Here is a 17,154-nt window from a genome sequence, read left to right as displayed (position 1 = left end):
TACAGCATCTAAATGAGCTGTGCAAATTGATCTTTGGACCTACAGTGCATAAAGACACTTAAATTTCTTACAATTTACCTGATCCCCGATCAACAAATATAACATATGGATATCTTCTGCGCAACTCAGATTCCCTACAGAATTTCTTTTGACTTAAAAAACCTCATTAGACGTTATGGGTCCAAACTACGTTAGGCCCCAAAAAAGTAGCTTGTGAGGACTAGCTGCTTACAGCTATACTACTAATTTTCCTATTCCTATTGCTGTACTATAACTCCTGCAAAGTATACATTCTGCTGCATGTGTAACCCCTTATTAATTATCTGTAATGCTAATACAAATTCTATTTCTAATTAGTATCATCACTAACTGATAAATGTATGAAAACTATCAGATATAAATGTAAGCCCACTCATCAAATGTCATTGCATCTCTACCCCATCTCTTGATCATCAGTCAGGTGTAACACTCACATCAATAAGTAATCAATACTATTTTTATAACCCAGTAAGAAGAGTTCACACATGCACAAGTAATTCTCAGAGCACCTACTCTGTGCTCCGTGCAATGTGACATCAAAGAACTTGCTCGTAACATAATTGGGCTGCAAGAATGTGAAGGAAAAGAAAAGGGAATTGGGTAAATTTAAAAGCCTGCCTACCATGTTGGAGATTTCATTTAATAAAGGAGGATCGGAAAGAATAAAAGACATGCACATCCTCATATATGTGTAATGCAAGTTTTTCAAAAGCATCATCATTATTACACTGACAAAAATGAGCTCTTGCTTTAAGCAACCCTAGACACATTAGTCTTTAATAACTGCACTGTATTCTTTTTTATCTGTCCCATGATGTACCGCCTTTTGTCCCCCACCTTTAAGTCTTATTCGAGGTTATGAACACTAACATCATAGCAGCCTCAGTTACCCAACAATGAAATCTCTTTAAGAATGCATGCTAAGCTCTGATGTAAAATCGTGCTCTCTCTGACCATCAACGTTATGTATCTCGTTTTTAAATTTTGGGGGCACTTTTTAATAATGCATAACTGTATAAAGCATTGCGAGGCCTTGCTGGCACAGCATGGTGTTAAAACCAAAGACCAATGAGCAATGAAAGCAGAGTTTCTTATTATGGTCGGGGGTGGGGGGGGTGTAGAAGAGGAAAACGAGGCACTCTAGTTAAGGCATGTTTTATGAGGCTCTGAGCTCATTAGGAGAAGACGATAGCAACACATTCATTTCAGTAAGTTAATGGCCTGCTTGTTTCATACATTCTGTACATGTGGGCTGTTAGGCGTCTGTCGGCCGTTTGGAAATGGCTCAGATAGGGACCCTTAGCAGTATTCAACGAGAGCTCTTGATTAGACCAGCGAATCTCTGGACGACGAGACGAGAAGAACATGAAACGAGAGGCCAAGTGCATGCTGGTTAAAAAACAGGGCGTCACAGCTAAATAATCTTTTGGTCGTAAATCATCTTTATTTGCCGCCGAGACGTCAACCATCTGGTCGGGAAGCAAAATAAACAACATGAAAAACAGGTTTAAATAAGTTCTTTTTTTTCCTTTTCAGATTCAAGGCCACAGAAGCTTTGAGACGTATACCCACAAACAGAGAGAAGGAAGCAGGTTACATGAGACAGAGAGAGAGCCTGGCTCGGCAAGTGTACACACATTCAAAGACCACAACTTTAAAACAACCAAGGAGACAAGCAGCGCTGCTCATACGTGCACAGCCTTGAAGGGAAGACAAGAGACAACTCAGGTACAGATGCTTCTTTAAAGTAAATATTTTCAATCTAGCCCTCGAACCCTCGTCCAAGGGTTTGATCTGAGACTGAAGTCAGAATTGTTCACAGTGGAGACAATGGGAAGCAGACGTCCAAAGAGTTTAAAGCCTCTAAACGCTTGATCACATTCAGTTATTATGCAAAATGATGAAGAGTATGCTAACTGATACATGACACATGGTTTTACAACAGTTAGTTATTATACAATCATTTTTGGCCTAAAACACACTGATAAAAAGTATTTCATGGAAGAGAGCTGCAAGGCAAAATAGAACTTTTTGCTAGTATGTCTAGAAATGTGTAAATTTGGTCTGCAGCCTTAGGAATCTGGTTCCTATCATCATCACTGTAAAGAAATCTGTGTTCAGCTTCCCTTCAAAAAACCACCTCACATCAAGTGTCTATGAATTACACCATGAATTGTTTAAATCTCAACCACTGCAGAATTGGAGAAACTGGTAGAATTCCCTCTTTATTTTGAGAGTCTACTGCAGATGCTTTTTAGATGTCCCCCATGTCTTACACATTCAACTTAATATCTATTAAAAGCCACCAAACACCTTAACCTTTGCATACCTTAAACCCGATCCTTAATCCCTTTACTATATCATCTCTAAAGCATTTGCACATCTGTAGATAATCTATATATAGAGAGCTCTCAAAATAAAGCACAACCAATGACAAGGATAAGTCAAAGAAACTTCTCTGTTCTCGGTTTTCTGCTCTGTTCCAGCTCCACACCTGTGTTCATATTCATAAATCGTCTCAGAGCTGAAAGTACTGATCTAGGATCTGTATGTTATAAATAGGAGGTGAATGTGATTCTACATCAGCACTCCTACTCTGAGCCTTTACTTTTTCATTGCATGGTTGCCTACAGATGTGTAGAAGCTCGTGTTAACTGGCTGAATATTTCATATCATTGTTGTCACTGAAAAACCTTGCATCTCCAAAATGGCAACTTTACAGGAGAAAAAATTGAGATACAAGGTTTTTGCAGGACAGCAACAATATAAAGACCTGTATTGTGAGACTGCAGTTCTATGCAAAGGTTTAGGCACCCTTGGTCATATAATGTTTAGTTAATTGTTTAGAAAATAAAAGTAACAAATTGTCTACAGGACCCATACTTACATATGTCATTCCCTATTAAATGCTAAGAACAACTTCAGTTTATTTACTGAATTAAACATATTGCAAAAGAAAAATCAATAAAACTAAAAATAAAACTTTCCCCCAATAAGTAAATTAAGCAAATAACAAATGATAATTTAACATCTGCAGAAAATTGGTTCACTTTTATTTTTAATCAAGAAAACATGTAATTTGACTAGGGGTGCCTCCATTTTGCATAAGATTGCATAAGATAAATTCTGCACATCACTGCTAACTGTGCTTACTTCAGAATGCCATAAGTAAACCACACTGACTTACCATACATTGTACTAGCCATATTGTACTGAAGTTTTCCACCTGCAATGTTTACAAAGACTAGATGTCAGAATGACCTACTAAGGACATTACGCATAATTCCCTTTTCCCCATCCGTAGACAATATGTGTACCCAGTGCTGTCATCTGTCTCCCCTGCAGAGCCAGTGTGGGACAATGGTTTGAAAGATCATTGAATCTCTGATTAGGTTCGACAGGAAATGAGGACTCTACCATCTCATTTGCATTTCTTCTGGGGCCATGCAATAGATAAAGCCGCCACCGCGCCGCATGACGGGCCTCGTTTTGGCATTTCACAGAACTCGTGTGGCTAGCTCTGGGCTTGCTTTGGAATCGCTAATGGACTGAGAATGAGTCTGAACCCTCCGAGACAAACTTTAGTTTGATCTCCACATGATGCCTGTCGAAATATGTGGCAGCTACTTTTAGAGGTGTCGATCATCATCTTTTTTTTTTCTTTTTTAATTCTGTGAGTGCAGTAGCCCTTTTTTTTGTGTGAATACAATATATAACAGGTATGGATTGCAGTAGACTCTCCAAGCCGCAATAAAGTTTTCACTTCTTCAACCTTTAGGGACTTGCACATGATTGCTGGATACAAGCTTTAAGCTGGAATGTGTTCCACTCTGGGGATTAGTACTAACACTCTTGATTTTACACAATGCACACCAAGCTCAAGCTTTAAGTCAGTTACTGCTCCAGCAAGCCTTTGGTGGCTTAAAACAGTGAAAACCGTTTCTGAAGGTCTGATATATACAATATTCGGCACAAGTAGTAAGGAAAAAAAAAAAAAAAGTATAAGTAATTTAACAGTGAAATAAAATTTTTGACGATGCTTTTTGAATTCTAAAGACATTCAGACAGTTTGTCACGAAGGATAGAGATATGAATCCTTGATAAAACAATTTAGCACTCTCGGTTTTACAGCTTTACAAAAATAATCACTTTTAACATTGCAGAACGCATTTTTGGAGTTTACTAAGCACAAAACTGCTCATCAGACACTGAATAGTAAATAAGTCACTCCAAAAAATGAGTGCTTCAAGTGGCTTTCTCATAAAGGCAAAAACTAACAGGAATTGCAGAATTTCCCATGATGCATTTTAATATAAAATGTCACCAACTAGCCAGTACCATGTTTGATCGTAATGCATAACGGATTAAAGGATAAAACTGAAACAGTTGTAGTAGTAATAATAATAATAATAATAATAATAATAACAATAATAATAATCATCATCAGCCATGTACTACAGGACACCTGAAACAGCAGCTGACCTGCAGCTAATAATTTAACCACTGAACCTGGAGTACCCAAGTCTCCTCATCATAAACCCACAAGTGTCCTCGATGAGTCTGATGTCTTTCCTAGGCATGTTCTTTCTCCACATGTTGATGGTAGCTGGTGATATGTCCCCCTCATACTGAAGATTGTACAAGTTTGTCGAGGTGGTGAACATGAGCTGATTCAGAGCTGAGGGAGTCAAGGGAACCCCCAGAAAGGACTGTATCCACTCAGCCGTTTCCTCAGGGAAGTTTACCAGGTCCTCGAACCTCACCTGCAGGTAACCCTCCTCAGGAAGGGTGGCTGTGACACGGAACACTGCAGCAGTGTGAGCCAGCCACAAGTGGGCAAGCAGCAGCACAGGATTGGCCTCGGAGCGGGACAGGAGCCTCCACAGCATTCTGAACTCGGGCGCGACTGCCGGGCACCTTTCCCGGGTGACGTCCTCTTTGAACATAAGAGCCAAGTGCTGCGGGATGTTCTTGAGGGAATACAGGCTGGGCTTGCTGTTGTACAGCATCAGATAGATCCACGCACGAGGGTCCCTCACTACGTAGATGGCCCTAAGAGATGGGCCGATGACTTCTTGGATGAAAGGAAGCTTGAGAGCCCAGCTTCCGCTGCGCAGGTTGAGGACTAACCGCGCATTGGGGTACTCACCCGTGTGCCTCCTCATCTCACGCACGTACTCGGCGTCTCTGTCGGAGCTGACCCTCATCCTTCCTCTCATCTCGGCCAATGGCTCCCTCCTCCTCGTCCTCTTCCTCTTGTTGTGAGGAGGGCCGGCTCTCGGAACCTGCTTGGCTCTGTTTATTTCATACAGTGGAATGTTCTGCAGGTGCAAGTGGGTGTTGTGCACCAGCGAATGCAGCCAGCCCTGGATTATCTTAAAACGTCCGTTTTGAGTGTCGGACCTTGTCCACTCACATGCATCCACCAAGGAGTCGAATTCAAACTCTGTTTCAGGAATATCCAGGTGTTCTGTGGGGACTTGCAGGTAGACAAAGTCTGAGTTGTTGTAGAAAAGGTGCTTAAGGATGTCCGAGCCAGAGCCCGGCAGGGTCGTTATGACCACAGTGGGCAAAGGGAACCGATGCTGGTCATACAGTCGTAGCTGTTTGCTGAGTTCTGGGTCAGTGGCAGCGCTTTTCCACTTAACCCCACACAGTAGCTGATCGCAGCTGTTTGAGACAAAAAGGAGCTCAATGATCCACAACATCAGCACCGAGAACAGGGCATAGCGCATTAGTCTGGTGAAGCAGACATAAAACTTGCGCTGCAAGGTCAGAAAGCCAATCGCCACACACAGTACCACCCCTGCTATCACATTCACTGTGAATCCAAAGTCAAATAGCTGATTGTCTACTGTTGTTTGTTTGGGCACGAGCTGAGCTCCCAAGCCAAAGCGGATAATCTGATGCCTGTCTTCTACTTTGGCATATCCCCCGAAGCCCAGGTAGCTGGAACGTGCCCCTATGTCTTTGTAGTTAGTTGCTATCGAAACGATTCTTTCAGTGTTATTGATGATAAGGGAGATTCGGAGGCCATTTTTGCTGCTATCAATGAATCGACAGTTGGAGATCTGAACATAAGGTCCGTGCATCACGTAGGCCATCCTGCCTACTGCACCCCTCACAGGGAAAGTGACATTGACAAACTGCGTCCATCTTTTTTTAAACTCGGCTGCCTGCTCCGCCTCCTGTATTCGTGTGCTTGGGCTGTATCCCTGGCTATCAAACCAGAACATTTTGTAATGAGCATCCCAAACATCCATCAAAGCCCCATTGTACCTGTCCATAAACCTGTGAGCTACATACTTAAAGTCAATGTCCAAGTTGTGGAAAAATGCGCTGAGGGTGTTGACTGGTGAGTCCTCCCATTTCTCCACGTGGTCAACCACCAGGAGAGTCTGTGAGTTGAGGAGCACCAAAGCCCTGTACACACTCTTTAGCCTCATAGCTGGGGAATAGGCTGCGGCGGCTTCGCCGCTAACAAACATGGTGTCTCTGTGCGAGGAAGCGGCAATCACCTCTCCTGCAGAGTCTCCCACACCTTCATCGGTATAGCGCAGCCACTTTGCACACTCCCCTAGCTGCCCCTCCCAGGGGGCATTGCACTGACTCGTTGGGGAGGGACTGAACACTAGCACGTTATTCAAGTAGCTGTATTTTGGACCGTACAGTGCCTCAGACACAAACACTTGTCCATTAGGTGCAAAAGTGAAGGAGTTCTGGTCTGGGTGCTCATGGCCGGGGTTGAAACTGTTCCAGCCATCTACCCATGAATAAGGCTTTGCGTGAACAATGTCAAACACTGCTCGCCCACCCAGCTTACCTGATTTAAAGGAGACAAATGTGTTGCCCTGGGCAATAGGTAACCCGGCTCCATAGGTCACTACGCCCCAGTTTGAGAAAACATGCATTTTCGCTCTGCCGTAGCCATGCGGAGGCTGTGGTACCAGATGGGCATCGTACCAGATAAACTCTGTGTGCAAGGTAGTCCATCTCTGGGCTGAGGACTGACCCATTGGACCGTCTTTAGGTCTGTGCTTCCTAATCTGCTGAGCTAACCAGTTACCAGTGCCATTCCTCATCACAAAAGTGTCTAAGAAAACTAGCTGGCTCTCAGGCCCGTAAAACCAGTTGTAATTAGAGTCCCCTACACCGACTGTTCTCTGAAAACCTGGCAGTAGAGTGGCATAGTAGAACCAGAAATGAGTGCGAAGCCAATTGTTCTGGGTGTTGTCGATGTTGAAGTGGCGCTGGGCAAGAAACACATACTGTGTAATCGACTTTGCAGTGTAGCTCCCATACGCCACCCCTTCATCTAAAGAACCGTCCACGACATGGTTCAGGAGAAACATGGTTTTCTCCATATAATTCACACACACCTGTTTCCATACCATAGTCTCTGGGTCGGCGTGCGCCCCCATGACAATGGCACTGGTCAGGATGGCTAAAATGTTAGTGGTCTGATGGTTCTGGAGAAACTGTTTGCCCCATCCCCGGTATTTAGAGGCCTCGTACAGCTCTTCTGTTTCTCTGCGGATCCGCCTGAGGTAAAGTTCCCGGCGCTGCTGGTCCAGAGAAGAGTAGATGAAGTCGAAAGCAGTGGCGAAACCCGTGAGAGAATGAGCCACAGGCACTTCGTCGTTTGGCGCAGTGGTAACTTTCCAGTCGGGATATTCGGCCATGCGGTCCATGAACTTTATCAGGAACTGTAAAGCGGCGGAGTCCTCTGGACAGAGTAAACAGTAGAGAGCCAGGGGCGGGAGGTTATTACCGTAGATCTCGTTCCACTTGCTGGTAAACTCGTTGTGACTCGCAGGCGGCATGTAGAGAGGAATGTTGGACAGCATGGTCAGCACAGCCGTCCGGATGACTCTGAAAATGTGGCTGTGGGTTGTAGTGGATCTCTGTTTCATGAGCTGTATGTCTGCTTGGTTGAAATACAAGTTCGGGTGAAAATTAGAGGCTTGGAGTTTCCGGAGCTCTGGTGCCCGGCTCTCTGTGAGTCGGAACTGCTCAAACTCGCTAAAAATATCCTTGTCTGAGGAATTGAAGACCCCGGAGAAGGCAGTCCCCACTGCTGACAGTGTCAGTAAAAACATGGAGCATGCCATGTACTTCCAGGCACCTCTGCAAGCCATTGTCCACAAAATTCTTTCAATTAATATCTCACTCTGTTCATCTCTTTCTTAAAGCTGTTTGAATGACAGTGGCGTCTTCTGATGATGGCCAAACACATTTGGCACCTACTTCAAAAGTGTCTTTAGGAGACATGCTATTCATTCCTAAAATGCTCCTCACTCTAAAAGAAGGTATTGAAATCACACTCCAGCCTCACAGAGTTTGTCTTTGGTTTCTCCAGTTCAGAAGTTGTCAGTAGACTATTATACCATTCTTCTTCTTATAGTATTCTATATTTGTATATAATAAATACACTATGTCTACTGTCAGCAAGGCTAGAAACGATTTAGCTGCTAAAACACAATGACAGCTTGTTATGCCAGATATGCCAACTTCTTCCTCTTAAAGAGAGCCAGTCTCACAGATGGAAAATAAGGACCTGCCACTCTGAGAACTTACATGTGCAAACAGAGCTTCTGGGGGGAAAAAAGATGTTTTCAAGTCCATCAGCAAAACAAATGTTAATATCAAATAAATGATGTTATCCATGTTTGTATCACACACGTTCTTCTCTCAAAGGATGCTCTCCAAAAAGAAAAGGGCACACCGACGCGTCCAACGTGTAGTCCATCAGTCATGCACTGGGCAGGAAGGTGAGCAGGGTGTGAGGATCCAGAAGCAAACATTGCCCCCCTCCCCTCTCCGTGCCAAACTAGTATTGATCTCTTCGTCCCCCAAAAACCTTCCCGTGCGCACGATCGGTCAGCCCCAGTCGCCGTCCGCTCCAACCCCGCAGACCCACAGCCGTCTCGTTCCTCTCGCGTGAGAGGGGACGTGCAGAAGCAGAGCTAGACGGAGCATATCCTTCCTGTATTACATTACATTACAGTTTGATTCCCAGCGTCTGGACGCATCAGCGCTGCGTGCGTGTCCCACGGCAGCGGGAGCGTGTTCCTCTCTGCTCCCTCACACACACTCTGTCTGAATAATATCCATCACGGAAATCTCAACGACGTCCAACAACGTGAACGAGAAGAAGGACGACAAGTTCATGTGAAGTTAGTCCAGCCAGGCATTCAAGGGATGAAACGGTCCGGGGCGGGCGCAAAACGAGAGGTCCCTTTAGAAGAGACGATGGGCGCAGTGATGCTCCTCAGATGAGGCAGTTTGTTTGGTTTGAGGCTGCAGATCAGCGTCCAGTCGTTTAAGGGAGCTTAACGGAGCGTGCTACTTGCGCTTCTGCCCGTGACTATGCTGTTGTTGTCTTTAAATGACTGGAGGCGCAGTGCAGGTTGTGGCCAGCAGAGGGCTCTCTTCCTCTCTCCCTCTCTCTCTCTCTCTCTCTCTCTCTCTCTCTCTCGCTCTCTCTTACAGATACTATAGTGATTATCACTCATGTGTTGCAGCTTGTTCTGGTCCTCTTCTCTGAATGAAGCCAGAACCCACATTTAGACCCATTCAGAACCCACAAAAATGTGATTGGCTGAAAATCTACTCACTTTCTAATCTGTTGCAAAGATGTTCTGTGCCTACCCTCTTACAAAGAAAGCTGTTTGGCTCCCTAAAACCTTTCCTTTTCGTAAATGAGATTTGCAAGAGTGAAGAACCTTCCACATCATGCACCGAAGGGCTCGCCCACCCATCACAATGTCATTAAAAAGTCACTGCTGTTCGCTGAAACTATGCCCCATTTTGGTGGAAGTGAAAGGTGAAGACGTATTTTCAAGTGGTCGTTTAAGTCCTCATGTAAAAATACTTCTTTTCACCTCCCTGCTTAAAAATCCAGCTCAAGACCAGCTTAGGCTGGTAACTGGTTTTGGATGGTCTGAGATGTTTTTTGGATGGTTTAGGTGGTTGAAAAATATAAGGTGCACATATTTGTCACTGTACAGCGAAATGTGTCCTCCGCATTTAACCCATCTGCTAGTGAACACACATGTGTTAGGGGCAGTGAGTACACACACAGCGGTGGGCAGCCAACTCCAGCGCCCGGGGAGCAGAGAGGGTAAAGGGCCTTGCTCAAGGGCCCAACAGTGGCAGCTTGCCGAGCCCGGGAATCAAACCCACAACCCTGTTATCGATATCCTGGCGCTCTAACCGCTGAGCCACCACTGCCCACAAAATATGGTCATCCAGGCATTTACTTACCCATAACCAACTGGTTAACCAGCTCTAGACCAGCATACTGTTTGTTGCATTTGATTTGGGTCAAGCTGCTCGACCAGCTTAGTTATGCTGGTTCTGCTGGTCGAGCAGCTTGGTCTTGCTGGTCATGTTGATCATGCTTGTAGAGCAGCTAAACCATCAAATTCAAACAAAAATCATATCCTATACTGGTCAAAAGTTAAGCCTGTCAACCAGCTTGACCAGGCCAGGCTGTTTTTTGTTGTTGTTGTTGTTTTTCAGTTTTTCAGGACTTTCACTTTCAACCAAAATGGGGTGTAATTTTAATGGCCAGCATTGGCATTTTCTCAGCGTCTTTTTAATGACACAGTGCTGGTGTGGGCTTAGATTAGTCTAGAACCTTTATTATTATGTTATTATTATAAGGTTCTCCAGATTATTCTCTGATATCAACACTGCACTAAACCTTGGTTTAAAACGTGATCACTTGCATTGCCTTTCCCTTCTCTCTCTGTCTCTCTGTCTCTCTCTTTCTCTCTTAAATACTACAGTGATTATCACTCATGTGTTGCAGCTTTTTATGCTCATCTCTAAATGAAGCCTGCACACACTTTCAGACACATTCAGAAACCACAAAGCAATTAAGTCACTTTTAATATGTTTCAAAAATGTTCTGTGTCTACACCCTTAAAATATTAGCTGTTAAAACTAGTGCCATCACAACAGATCTGAACATTCAAGCATTAGCATATTAACATTAGCATTAGATCCTGTAAGTCCTGTAAGTTTTGAGGTGGGGCCCTCATGGATCACATCAATGAGCCTTAGGTGCCCATGACCCTGTCACTGGTTTACTGGTTGTCCTTCCTTGGAGAACCTTTGGTATGTACTGACCGCTGCATACTGGAAATACTCCATAAGCCCTGGCTGGCTGCCACAATTTGGCTGTTGTCAAAGTGCCTCATATTCTTATGCTTTAAACACATCACCTTCAAGAACTGACCCACACCACTGAAGATGATGCCACTGTGGACAAGGATACATAAATTACTACATAAGAATGTTTTCTCTTCACCGGTCAGTGGTGTCGATTAATGTGAATTTAAACATATGCAGAATCTACAAAAATGATTCAATCCATTTGTGATCCTTTGCTTGTACCTCTTTTCTTAAAAATAAAAGGTGTCAAAAAATATACAATGTCATTTTAGCTGCCCGAAATCTTCCAGTGGATAGTTCTTTGCAGAACCAATTTTTTAACTTTAGAAAATGTTCATAGGAAGGATTCTTGGTATTGAATTGGTATAGAACTGTTACAGTATGTGAAGATTCTTTAAATGTTTAGCATCATAAATTGCAGAAGGTTAATTATGTCCTAAGATAACTATTCACTAATTCCATGGTAAACAGCACTGACCGCTTAAGTTATCCCTAACTTGTACGAGTAAGCAATGTCAGTCTGAAACTACCAGTAGTTCCATCATGGAGCAGAAGAAGTTAGGGTCCTTCTCTCAGCTTTCCAAAGTTGAAAGAACCTCCACATCATGTAAAGACTGTGAGGGAATCTTGGTACAGAACCTTTACATTATGTCAAGATTCTGTAAATATTAAAATAGGTCTCAATACATGGGTACAGTGTTTTCTCCAGCGGTTCTTTATTGCTCAAAAAACTGTGTTTTGCTAAAGAGTAAAGATGAACATTGGTAAAAGAGGCTGATATGGACGCTATAGTAAAATCCTACCCTTGCTCTCCCTTTTCTCCAGTGCTAGGAGATAATAATTAGCATCCATGTTCCTTATTCAGAATCCACAAAAAACGATTCAGTCCATTTCTAATAGATGTCTTACCATAGAAATACCATAGAAGAACCATTTTTGGCTCCATAGATGATGTTTGTTTGTAGAGATATGGAGATATGTGAGTGTGAGAGAGTTCATTTTCACACTGAACTGAAAGAATTATGAACTCCCTATGGTAGGATTAAACATGTATGATTCTGTCAATTCTTGATTAAAAGCTTAGTTTTCATTTTCCTCTATTTAGAGCATGCCATGTGAATTCCCTTTCCTCTGACTTGAGTTCTTCTTAGACCACTCTCCCACTTGAGCCGCAGTGCTCATCATAATGCACAGATCTGACCACTAGGATCGCCAAACCTGCCAAACAAACACTTAGGTCCAGGTTCGTATAGGACAGCTTCTTGGTCTGGACTCGGACCACATATTAGTGATCTCTTTTGTATAGAATTGCTCAAAGAAGTCTTTTGGTTGACGAGTAAACATAATTTTTCTATGGCAACGTTTTACCCAACTATTTTTTCGAAGGTGTGTAGAGTGTTTAGAGCATCTGCTCTTAAAAATAATGGGATGTAATTAAACATCATGGGATCTATATGGTTGCTGTCGGATAATATGCATTAATTTAACCTTATTTAACTCTGAAATGTATTATTGGATTTAATTCCAACTCTGTTTGGACCATTCTGTTGGTCCATTCATCATGAGATGTTCACACAATGTAAAACAAGAGCTGCTGTTTCTAAATGATGTAGGGAATAAAGACAGATGATACAAGATCTTCTATGAACGCTATACCCCATTACCAGCCTTAAGCTGAAGAGAAGATGAGATGAAGTGTGTAGGGTGCTGGATTGGTGAAAAAAAACATCTCCACATCAAGCACTAAAAACTTCCTACAAACCTGGACAGCCTTCTGCGTCACAACTCCATTAGCTCCCCATCTGTTCAATACACCACTTCTTCCGTGCAAAAAGACATCTAATAACTAATTCAGTTTCTATCAAGTGTTACGCTGTGCCTTTTCGTCATATTTTTTTTTTATCAGACGATTTCAAAAAAGTGGAAAAACACTTGGCTTTGAAAAGATTTTTTTTTTTTCAGATATAAAATTATTCACATTTTTCCCTAGAGGTTCTTTTTTGATCATTTTCATCAACAGATAATACATAGTCGGACCATGAATGGAGATTAAAAAGCATGTTTGCTGGTAATTGCAGGGATCAAACGGCAAAAGACATGCAATGAAAAAGGAACTTGTTATGGAATGATAAGGCATAGCTGATGGATCATCTAAAAGATCAAGTAAAAAAAGCCATGTAGGGCTTGATCATTGGAGTAAATTTCTCCCACTGTGTGTATGTGTGCACGTAAGTGTGTGTGTGTGTGTGTGTGTTTTTCAAATTAGCTCAGCTTTCTCTGCTCACAGCTGTGTACCTGTAGCTGGAAGGGGAGGCCTCAGGTTGTTGCCGAGCACTGGTTGCCTGGAGACATCACTAGCCCTGCCAAGGAGACGAACAGGAGGGGGGCCATGCAGGAAGCCAAATACGTGTCAGAGTGGTTATCCATGCGCCGTTCTGACTGACTGGCACCAGGTGCCATCCTGTCTGCCCTTGCGCTTTTTTGGACCTGCCGTTTTGATGTTCCAGGGAAGAGCTGGTGGAGTAATCCAGGGAGGAATGGTCATACATATTGAACAGCAAGAGAACAGGCAGCACACTTCCTTATTAAAAATGTGCCATGCTGTGTACTAAGGGAGAGGGCATCACAGCTACAGGTGCACCCACTCTTCCTTTTGTTTTTTACACTGCTTTTTATATCCTGTTTCTCTTTTTTCCCTGTCTACACCCGCTCGCTATCTCACAGTCCATTTCCCACTCTCTCACTATGTCTCTCACCCGCTCTCTTTCTCTGTCTTACTCATTTGTTGCAGCTCTTTTGTTTTATGCTTCTGTTCTGCACGTCCGAGCTCCCCTTTTTTCTCACTTTCCCTGCTGAAAATTCCAGTGGTCCCTCAGAGACCTGTGGCTATCTCAGCGTGGCTCCTTCCTGCTCGAGGGGCCCGTGGGGACTAGCGCACAGCTGCTTCTGATCCGCTGCAAGGTTACGCCACCTGATTATGACTAGCAGCTGTCGAGGCAGCCTTCTTTAAAACACTGGTGAGGAAAAAAGTTTTCTTCAACTTTTCCCTAAAACTCCCTAAAACAAGCACAAGCTTCTCATCAGGGGCTTTCAGACTGTGCAAGTGCTTTATGCTATGTCACTGCTAAACTGCTGCATACAAATAAAAGTATTAAAATAGTTCTTGTAATGATCTTAAAATGTCTGCACTGTTGTTAGTGTGGCGTAGTGTAGGCCAAACTAAAGGCCTAATTCATAGTTTCCTACTGTTTGGATGGTTCTTATAAAACATGTTTATAAACAAGATGAGTGAGAAGAAGATTCATTTTCCATTTTTTATTATTCTTAAAGGAAGTTCTCCCATTAAAACATCAAACACATCAGTCCACTATGAATTTCTTTGTACTTTTTTTTTTATCTTAACAATTTCAGTATGCAGAATTTATGACAGTAGGTGGGATTACTACTCAAACATGGAGATTTCAAAAATATTTTTGGCTTGGACCCAAAGTTCTAGGAGAAACCTGAAGTCTGAACCAGAAATGACAGATTTTATTTATTTATTATTTATTTATTTATTTATTTTTACAATATATCAAAACCTTTGAAAATAGGCTTTTGACAAGTGGATGTGCAGAGTTGATTTGAAAAAATATATATTGTTAAACGCACAACTCTTTAACTCGCCAAGGCTTATTACTCACTGCAGCTTAATACAGGAACATCTGTACAAACTAGTGAGCTTATTCTTTGGTAATAGAACTTTCTAATAACATAAGGTGTTAATGACATTGTCATTAATGTTAATGTTACTGCTTTTAATGATGCGAAGTTATAATATTAGCATATGTGGCACTTTGGGATCAATGGACCTCATTCACCAAACTTTCTTAAGAAGACATTTCTACTTAAACCTTAATTTTCAGAAAGACAAAGTTTAACCAAAGTTTTTGTAATTAGGATTTGTTCAATTGTTCAAGTTCTGCGGTTTAAAAACATCAAGAATCTGACATTTTGTTAGGACTCAAGAACAAATTTAAGTACATTCTTAGGAAGATATTGGTGAATGAGTTCTAAATAGACATTTACACTTACGCTGCATCCACAAAGCAACCAGCTTTGGGATGACTCCACCCACCCTTCACACAGATTGTTCTCCCTCCTTCCATCAGGAAGAAGGTACCGCAGCATCCGGTCCAACACGACCAGACTCTGCAATAGCTTCTTCCCCCAAGCCATCAGACTTCTCAACTCCAGAGACTGAACTGATGTCCTCTCTTTCTCTCTCTCTCTCTCTCTCTCTCTCTCTCTCTTTCTCTCTCTCTCTCTCTCTCTCACCATTTACCCCAGACAATATGGGAAGCATTTTGCACAAATAACCTTACTCCCTCACTGGACTAAATATTTATTGCACAATGCATAATTTGCACACTACCCCTAATTTATTACTCTTTGTCTATATTGTGTTGTATTGTCTGTCTGCACTTGTACTGTGTTGCACTTGTGTTCTGTATGCACTGTGTCTGTGTTGCACCATGGTCCTGGAGGAACGTTGTTTCGTTTCACTGTGTACTCTGTATATAGTTGAAATGACAATAAAAACCCACTTGACTTGACTTGAAATGTTTTTAGGTAGATGAAATTCAAATAAAATGTCAAGAAATGTTAAACTACCTAAAACGTGACTGGTAGGCTTCAGACTCCAATGGCTTAATTAGTACAGAATAATCTTTACATTATATTGCTTCTTCAATAGTATCACTCCAAAGAACACTTTTTGCCACCTTTGTTTTTTTTACAGTCTAGAACTGTGAAGAAGTAGTACAAACAGAAAGCAGTCCGTTGCACCACTTACTTGATTGGAAATTACTGCCTGTACTTTAAACTGCTTCTCATAAATGGGATGGACAGCTAAATGTAGCCAGTGGTGGTTAGATTTAATAACCACATGACCTTTCCAAACAAGGTCTTACACAAATGTCAACTGAAACACCACTCTTCTCTCAGCTCGTTGGCCTGTGCCATGCATCACTGTCCAATGTATTATACAAACCAGTTACAGCCCCACCAAAGTATTGATTCTAAAGACTGTAATTCTTTCAGGTTGCTGTGTAGATTGCTAAGGCATGTATACAGGGTGTTTATTTTTTTTCTTAGTCATACATTTAGACTTTCAGTAAAAATAAATTTTAGGCCTATAATGATTACTTTCAGTCAATTTTACTCTGAGCAAATTTGCAAATAATTTTAGTGGGCAAAATATGTTAAATATAACATAAAAATAATAGCAGAACAAAATACTGCATTATTTATAGCTTGTGCTATAGTGCTATATTTCACTGCACCCACTGTTGCCCTCTGTTTTACATAAACCGTTTTTTCAGATGTTAAAGCAAAGCAAAATTTTATATAAGACAAGGACAACCTGAGTAAAAACACAGAATTAAATAATAATGCAAAAACAATATTTTCCATTTATTCAAAGAAAATCCAACACCAAATTAACTCTTCAAATAAGCAATTAGCCAAATTGAATTGGTAACTGGAATCAATTAAACTAAACAGCGAAAAGCTCTTAATGAACAGCATTCAATGCTGTAATCAAAACTGTTTTTCAGATTTGGAGTGATATATTCATAGTCCTGGACATTTAAAAGACAATGTGACTAAATTTAGGCAATTTGAATGGCATAAGATTCCTCCACAGTGGTCTGAAATACTGATCTCCAGTTTTAGCAGAGCTGCCAACTGCCACACGTTGGCCGAGACTCGCGCAATTAGGTCTACTCTCACAGTCTCACGTCATACTTGCCATTTCTTGCACATTTTTAACGACCACTCATTTCCCTCGAAATGACCAATGACTTTGAACACTGCTAACGTTTCCTACAGCTGCTGCTCCAGCGTTTGCAGCGTTTGCTGAGCGTTTGGAGTGGTAGGAAGTGTGCTAACTAG

General features: G+C 42.1%; 1 protein-coding gene across 1 annotated transcript; it reads right to left on the bottom strand.

Moving 5' to 3' along the window:
* Window positions 1–1,463: 1,463 nt before the first annotated feature.
* dselb (dermatan sulfate epimerase like b) lies at window positions 1,464–9,446 on the bottom strand. The gene has a single exon (XM_072691225.1). The coding sequence runs from the start codon at window positions 8,175–8,177 to the stop codon at window positions 4,536–4,538; it is 3,642 nt and encodes a 1,213-aa protein (XP_072547326.1). The 5' UTR covers window positions 8,178–9,446; the 3' UTR covers window positions 1,464–4,535.
* Between the last annotated feature and the right edge of the window lie 7,708 nt (window positions 9,447–17,154).

The sequence above is a fragment of the Salminus brasiliensis genome, chromosome 1 (assembly GCF_030463535.1).
Source record: "Salminus brasiliensis chromosome 1, fSalBra1.hap2, whole genome shotgun sequence".
Lineage (NCBI taxonomy): Eukaryota > Metazoa > Chordata > Actinopteri > Characiformes > Bryconidae > Salminus > Salminus brasiliensis.
The sequence above is the reverse complement of the archived record's forward strand: the minus strand, read 5'-3'. Positions and strand labels throughout refer to the sequence as shown.